This window comes from Anguilla anguilla, chromosome 13 (assembly GCF_013347855.1).
Source record: "Anguilla anguilla isolate fAngAng1 chromosome 13, fAngAng1.pri, whole genome shotgun sequence".
Lineage (NCBI taxonomy): Eukaryota > Metazoa > Chordata > Actinopteri > Anguilliformes > Anguillidae > Anguilla > Anguilla anguilla.
Window position 1 is genome coordinate 22,160,111 of NC_049213.1, and position 8,296 is coordinate 22,168,406.

Below are 8,296 nucleotides of genomic sequence, written 5' to 3' on the forward strand. Positions count from 1 at the left end.
GTCACACGAGTGAAATTAAAGACTACGGGCAAAACTGGTTTCCTCGAAAGGTTTAAATTCAGGAGCAGCTTTTCACTCAGTATAATCCCCTCCCCTGTACTAAATCACTCACCTCTGCATGACTCTCTTGCCTCGCGCTGGGTGAACCCCAACAGTGAAATAAACAAATAAATGCAAAAAACAGGAAGAGAAGGGCAGCAGCTCACACGTCTTTCCCACCCCCTGGAGGATACCTCCCAGCGGTTACTGAATATTTCAGAGACTGTGGATGCCCCCCCCCCCCCCCCCCAAACATTTCATTTACATTCTGTGGCAATAATGAAAGTACATCAACAATACTCATATGCATACAGTTTCTCCTCACTGAAATGTCAAATTGCCATGGGAAAAATGTTTTTGAAAAAAAATTGTATAATAAAATTTAGCAATTTTTCTAGCAATGTTAAGGTGTCTGGGATGGGTTGTTGGTCCTGTGGGCTCCCTAGAGATGTTAATAAGCGTACTGTAATGAGCTGCACTTCTGCGGGGAGAAAAAAAAACAAACGGCTCAAAGATCTTTACTTGCCATCAGCAGCCGCGAGATCATTTCTAGGCCAAATTGACGGTGCTGTTAAAACACATATACGAGCCTCCAAAGCCATTAACCTCAGGGCTTCCGCTACGCTGCCTTCAGAAATGGGCAATCTGACAACTGGGGGACCGATTTCCAGAACATTGAGCATAACAGAAGATTTAACCACGACGACGGTGGAGCTCTGCATCAGCAGAAGAGGCGCTACGAGGGAATGGCCCTGCAGGGCAAAGCAACGTCTCCGAGGGGTTCTAGGTGGCTCCGTAAAATCATAATGAAATATTTACACCCGGCCTTTTTGTTAATTTCTCTTCAGATAAACAAGACCGTAGGGTCCCCTCCCCCCACCTTGCTTCAGTTCAGTTGGAAGAAGTCATGTGACTCAAAAATAAATAAATAAATAAATAAATAAAGTCGACATGCCATTTTCTCTCATGCCCCCTCAACATGCCCCTCCCTACCCCTGCTCTCTGTACCCGAAGCCTACATCTGCCCTTCAGCACCCCCTCCTGCTGCACATCTGCTCCCGCAGGCCAGCTGGCCCGCTCCTCCAGCGTGTCAGCGCGCATAAATGGCAGCGGGGGAGAGAGGGGACGGGTGCGGACAGGACAGGGGCCAGCCTGCGGTCCAAGTCACATGAGGCCCTCGGCAGTGGCCCTCGGCTCCTGGGCACACAGACTAATGCAATGTGACAGCAGTCAGGCTGTAAGGGCCACCATGCCCAAAAGGAAGAGACAGCTCATAGCTCGCTCGCTCGCTCTCTCCCACACACATACACACACACATATATATATATACATACACACACACGCACAAAGACACACACACACACACACATACACACACACACACACATATAAACACACACACACACACAGATATACGCACACAAACATGTATACATACACACACTGATACATTTCAGAGAAATAAAAGTCTGCTGAAATTCAGCTGGAGGTAGAAGACTTCATTTCTGCCAAATTTACCATTCTGTTGTTGGAATGTTTGTTCCTACCAAAGCTACCGACATAAATCAAGAATCAAAGTAAAAGGAGTGAAAATGCATTAAAAATCCAGAAAATTTGATCCAGCTGTTCCCTTCCTATCCAATTTCTCTGTTTGGGGGAATATCAAATTAGACCTCAGGCAGACTGAAACAGATTAGTATTGGTAACATTTTAAAAAGAAGGTATATGTTTTGTGTCAACAAGAAATGCTGGCAGGGAGGGAGGGGGAGAATGAGAAAGAGACAGCAAGGGAGAGAAAAAAAGCATGAAAAAAGAATGGGAGGAAGACGAGACAGGGAGGAGGGGAGGGAGAAAACTGGAGGGCACCCTACTCTCTGCAAGTTGCCCCCCCCCCCCCAGCACACCCACCACAGGACAGCCCTGCTAGTAATTAAGATTCTCTCCACCCACTTATCGGGCCAGCAGGTCAGCGTGACCAATTCAGACATAAGCTACTGAACAAACCCAAACAGCCAGAGAAATACATGAAAATAAATAAATAATTTGGCGGTAAACAAGGGACAAAAAATGCCAGGGGAGGCTCTTTCACCAATAGACCAGTCCTTCCCTTTCATTATCCCTTATTTCAACCAATCAGGGCTCTGCAGTAGTCTCTCGGTGCTCCTCCTCTGTAACTCCATGTCAGCTCGCTTATAGAGGGAGGAGGGAGAGAGAGAGCTAGAGCACGATAGAGAGAGAGTGAGGTACAGGCAGGAACAGTACATGCGCGCGAGAGAGAGAGACACAGAGAGAGAGACAGGGAGAGAGAGGGAGGGAGTAGTGGAGCTGCACGCTGAACGAGACAGATCAGAAGCACAGGGAGGGACTTTTCCTGAACAAGAGGGAGGACTGAGTGAGCTGTCTGGGAGTTGGGAAAGCGACAGAAGCAGCAGTAAAGACAGGAGAGTGACACCTCCTATTCCCCCCACCCGCCCTCCTCTTCCCAGCCGATACGTCTAGGATACGAGAGGGATTCCTGCCAGTCGGACCAGGACGAGCTGAAGGAAGGATTAAGTTTGGGACTTTGCCTGGAGTCGGAGGGGCCAACACGCTGAGATCATCCTGAGACGAGGGGACAGGGTGCCACCGGTGGAGAGGCATTGATATAACAAACAAAAACAACACGCGCGCACACACACACCCACATACGCACACGCTCACCACCGAGGCTGAGTCCTGCATGTTCGCTCAGCAAGGACTCCCGCTGCCAAAACTCCCCCCTCCAGCGATCCTGACTATCGATCCGCCCAGCTCCGGACTGCCTGCCTGCCTGCCTGCGCGGACGCTGCTCCTGTCGGTCGCCCCCGACAACCGCGCGACCGACAAGCCAAGCACATGACTGCGCTAACCCGAGCGGACAGAATGCTGACTTCTCTCAATCCGCCCCACACTCGCGCTCAAAGCAGGGTCTGCGGAAGCTAGTGCAGAGCTGAATTTGGGAAAAAAACTTGCCAGGACCTCCTGCCCCCACCCCAAACGAGGACGTCACGACCGGCACGCCGCCGCAGGCGATCTCACACGTGCAGAGGTGTCCCCGTTCCCTCCCCAGAGGATGGGGCGAAAGCAGCGCCCACACCAGGGGTGACCGCTCCCGAGAGCCCCGAGCCCCATCTCGCTCGCTCAGACGCCTCCCTCCTGGCTCCAGACCGCTGCCAGAGTGCTCCGCGAGACCGGCCAAACTCCAGCCGACCGGGGCGGCGGCCTGAGGAGCGCTCCAGAGTTTCAGCGCGTGCCGCGTGAGGACGCGCCGGGAACACCCAGCATGCCGGACGTGGATTCTTCTGGAGGTGCGTACGCCTCGTCGCACTTTGAGTAATTAAGAGCTGTGATGTGGAGAGCACGCTCTCCTTTTCTGTGGAATTACCCATCCCATTTTTAGCGTCACACACATTAACTGCTGGGACCCTGGCCGATTTGAAATCACTCTACCGGGAAACTACGTAGTGATCATTTTTTTCTCTCAAAAACCTGAAGGGGTGCTTTGCCAGTTGCTGAATTTGAGACTTCAATTCTTTTTATATCCCCATTTTCTTTTTGCTCTTTATTGCATTTTTTTGCACAATTTCTTGTGGACTACAAAACCTTTCAGCTTTCATGTTCTCCCCCCATATGTACTTCCCCCATATGTACTCCCATCTGGAAACTTTTTTCTGATTTGCTGGACATCCAGCCCTCTGCTCTGAATTTAAGACCCTGAGTTAGGGAGAGCCCGGCAGCTCCGTCCATGCCCGGTAGCGCCGTGGTGCCGGAACGATGAACGTTGCTCAGGGCGTGGCTGGCCCCCTGATGGTCAGCTCGATCCTGCTGCAGCTGGCCGGGGTCAGCGGCTGTCCGTCGAGCTGCCTGTGCACCGCCGACATCCTGAGCTGCGGGGCCCAGGGCCTGGAGCAGCTGCCCGCCCAGATTCCCACGTACATCGCCACGCTGGACTTCAGCCACAACCGGCTGGCGCGGCTGGAGGAGGGCGAGTTCGCCGGGCTGCCCCGCCTCGACGCCCTGCGCATCGCCCACAACCGGCTCACCCGCATCTCCCCCGGGGCCTTCCGGAACAGCAGCGGCCTCCGCCACCTGGACCTCTCCTCCAACGAGCTCCACGTGGTGGAGCAGCACTACTTCCTGGAGCTGGTGGGGCTGGAGGAGCTGTTGCTCTTCAACAACCGCATCACCCGGGTGGAGAGCAAGGCGCTGACGGGCCTCAGCAGCCTGCGCAAAGCCTACTTCAGCCACAACCGCCTCACCGACTTCCCCTTCTTCTCCATCCAGGAGCACAGCCACCCCTCGCTCCACACGCTGGACCTCTCCTCCAACCGCATGCCCAAGCTGCCGCTGGAGGACATCGCGGCGCTGCCCGCCGCCGTGCAGAGCGGGCTGTTCCTCCACAACAACACGCTGATCTGCGAGTGCGCCATGTACGCCATGTTCCGGCGCTGGGAGCAGAGGGGCTACGGCTCGGTGCGGGACTACCGGGAGGAGCACACCTGCCTGGTGTACGGGGAGCGCCGCGCCTCTGTGCGCTTCTTCCAGCACTCCCGCTTCTTCCAGAACTGCTCGGCCAAAGCGCAGAGCCTGCCGGGCGAGCCGGCGCTCAGCCTGCTGGCCTACGAGGGCGACTCGGTGCTGCTGGACTGCCGTACGTCCTTCGGGAGAGGGCGGGGCAGGCGCCAGCAGCTGTCCTACCTGTGGGTGTCGCCGGACCAGGAGTACGTGGTGCCGCCCGGTAACAACGGCTCGCTGCGCATGTTCGCCAACGGCAGCCTGGAGATCGTGGCGGCCCGGCGGCAGGACTCGGGCGTGTACCTGTGCATGGCGCTGGACCGCCGGCAGCCGCCCGCCAACGAGTCGCGGGAGGTGAACGTGACGGTGGTGGCGCGGCACGGCGAGGACGAGTCCTTCAACACGGGCTTCACCACGCTGCTGGGCTGCGTGGTCAGCCTGGTGCTGGTGCTCATGTACCTGTACCTGACGCCCTGCCAGTGCTGGTGCCGCCGGCGCCCGCCGGCCCCGCCGCCGCCCGCCACCGCGCACAGCCCCGGCAACGAGTGCAGCGCCCAGTCGTCCATCCTGACCCCGACCCCGCCCGCCACCACCGAGGGCCCGGGCCGCAAGGCCAGCGGCAACAGCAAGCACGTGGTCTTCCTGGAGCCCATCAAGGAGGTGCAGAACGGGCGGCTGAGGGCCACGCTGGCCATCCCCCCGGACCACCCCAAACTCCAGCATCCGCGGGGGGACACGGACTCCATCACCTCCGTCTTCTCGGACACGCCCATCGTGCCGTAGCTGCGCCGCCCCAGCCTCACCCCCCTCGCCCCTCACGTCTGGAAACGCTGGCCGTGGGGCATCCGCGCCCCCACACAGCCTCTCGGAGCAGGACAGAGGGAGGGGGGGGGTCCGCAGACAGACGGACGGACAGAAAGACAGACGCACAGCGCGGCCCAGTGCAAACCTGGCTGCCAATCCCCCGGCAACAAGGCCAGCTGGACTCCAGGGACGAAGGAGACCAGGGTACAGAACCATTTCAGAGAGAACAGACACTGCTTTTGATGAGCATCTAAAATAATAATAATAATAATAATGATAATAATAAACAGGGTAGAGCTGTCCCTTTAGTACTTCTTCAGCCTTTAGTAATGTTAGTAACTTTAGCGACCCATGCTAACTGTCTGACACACAGACAAAAACAAACAGCACCTCCAGTACGGCGCACTTAGCAACTGACTGCTCCTCCCAGTCAGGCTGTTAAATAGGCCACAGCAGATTTACAAATCTCCAGTGGAACCTTAGCATAGACCAGTACTGTCTAAAACGGATATGCCTATGTATAAAGTTATGAAAGAAAAAAAAAAACGCTTTTCTCTAAAGTCTTATTTGAAGCTCCACTTTTTTAACCCCAGCGTGCTTTCTGCGGCTAACACACTGTTTGCAGGGCAGTGCAGATTTAAAAACGTACCTGGAAATGTTAAAAAGAAGAGTAGCTTAATCAGTGCGAATGTGAGCATTATTTCATTCCTTTTTAAATTTCTTTTGGGAAGGGAAGGTAATTGCAAAACACTGATCCTTCAAACGGGAGGGAACTGTGCTATGGCGGCAGTTCTGATGGAGGAGGGGGATGACTAGCTCTGGCCTATGACGGGCATGGATGTGGAAATACTGAGCAGAAAAAAGCTGGACAGTCTTGACAAGTCTGACACTGGATCTACAGGACAAAGAAAAAGGACGGCTTCTTTCCATATGGAATGTTATCTCCCTTTTCCCCTCTCACCTTCTACTTCTCTCATTCCCACCCTTTTCTTAACCTCTTAATAAATTTTGCTGCTTTGACCCCAGATTTTTTGCCTTAAATTTTTTGCCTTGTAATTGCTGGACAGGAGCGATGCGAGTCAATGAAGAGAGCTCAGGTGCGTGCGTTGTGCGTGCACATGAGTGCGTGTGCGTGTGTGCGCATGTGTCCGTGTATGTGTGTGTGCGCATGTGTCCGTGTATGTGTGTGTGTATGTGTGTGTGTGTCCGTGCGTGTGTGCGTGTGTGCACGTGTGTCCGTGTATGTGTGTGTGCGCATGTGTCCGTGCGTGTGTGTGTGTGTGCGCATGTGTCCATGCGTGTGCATGCATGTATGTTTGACTATGTGTGTCTGTGTCTGTGCAAGCGTGCATGTGTGTATGTGTCTGTGCAAGCGTGCATGTGTGTATGTGTAGGAGACAAAGATAACTACAGGGAAAGTGAGGAAAATGCTTTCAGGAGACATAATCAGGTAAAATGTGACAGCAAACTGACAGGGTTGGTTATAATCTAAGATATCAACAATACATTCTTAATTTGAACATTTTCAGACCTTCAAAAAAAAGGGAAAATAGCCTGGAATCATTGCTTAGAAGTAGAAAGAAGAAGAAAAAACCCTTTAAAGACTGAAAATATAAAAAAATAAAGAACTGCACTCCCGAGCGTGCTCATAATCATGCTGTGGGACGGCAGGAGAGCCGGAGATGTGCGTGTGGGAGGGAGGAGGGAGGCTCCCATTACAGAGCTGGGCTGATTCCGGAACACTCCCTGCTTCGCCAAGAGGCACTCCTAACCATTCTGACCACACAATCAGTCTCTATAACACGAGCGTTCCCCAGATGCGTGCCCCCCTTTCCCTTACCGCACCCCCCCCCCCACTCCTCCCACCCCTCTGCCCGTCAGCCCCCCCCCACCCGTGCGTATTCTGAGCATCCATCCTTACTCAGAGCCCACGGAGGAGCGGCACAAAGGAATTACAAGCCTGCAGAGTTCCGCAGACGCCTAATACCACCACCGCCGCCACCGTCATCTCCATCAACTACAACAGTGACGGCAACGATGAAGGCGACGACAACCTTGACGGACCCCACGCACCGCGGCCGCAGCGTTCCCTGTGTTTCGTGTTCTGTGAGCGGACCTGCGGCAGGTCTGAGCCCCCCGGGCATGTGAGCGGCCCCTGAGGAGGGGGGGGGGGGCTCATCTGTGGGCTGGGGGAGCGCTGCTGGGCGCCGGGGCCTCCCCAGGCCAGGCCGGGAGCCGGCGAGGCGCAGGCCTGATCACCCTTTTATTTAACGCTCGGGGTCAATACTGTCACACGGCAGGATGACAGAGCGGCACAGGAAGGCTCTGCTGGGATTTAAAACAGGCCTGCTGCTAATTAAAAGCCAGAGTCGCGCTAAACTCACCAGGGGTGTGCAAGTGTGCAAGTGTGCGTGTGAGAGTGTGTGTGCGCACGCACGTATTTATGTATGTGTGTGTGTGCCAGAATTGTTCTTTCCTTAATATGGTACTAGTCAATCAAAGACTGACATTATTTCCAACTGCCAATTGTTCTTGTACCGGCATTAAATGTGAATCCCTCAGCCCCGGGCTTCAGTGGCGAAGGCACTGTACTGTACCATCTGTGAGTGTCTTATGTGCAAGGAGCATCTCTGTGGTGTGAGGGTATGACTGGGAGACAGAGGTGCTAAGTAACAGTAACAGTCACACGCTGACCGACTCCACACTCTCCCAAAGACGCGCACACAAACACAACTCACACCCAGGCACGTACACACACGTTACATGCATACTCTACACCTTCAGTGTGCACACAGACAAACAAATTCCACACATGCACACGGGCATCGCGCACACACATCACAAGCACACAACACACATCACAGGCATACAACACACATCACAGGCACACATTGCACCCAGACTAAAAGACATCTCACAC

At 54.4% G+C, this 8,296-nt stretch overlaps 2 protein-coding genes across 5 annotated transcripts in view; one reads left to right on the forward strand and one right to left on the reverse strand.

Moving 5' to 3' along the window:
* LOC118211011 (E3 ubiquitin-protein ligase RNF123) overlaps positions 1-8,296 on the reverse strand; it is a 124,129-nt gene that overhangs the window by 33,342 nt on the left and 82,491 nt on the right. The gene's annotated exons all lie outside the window — the stretch shown is intronic.
* Positions 2,249-6,403, forward strand: amigo3 (adhesion molecule with Ig-like domain 3). Its single transcript, XM_035387652.1, has one exon. The coding sequence runs from the start codon at positions 3,832-3,834 to the stop codon at positions 5,353-5,355; it is 1,524 nt and encodes a 507-aa protein (XP_035243543.1). The 5' UTR covers positions 2,249-3,831; the 3' UTR covers positions 5,356-6,403.

Coding starts and splice junctions, on each gene's coding strand:
- amigo3 (XM_035387652.1), top strand. CDS start 3,832: ATGAACGTTGCTCAGGGCGTGGCTGGCCCCCTGATGGTCAGCTCGATC.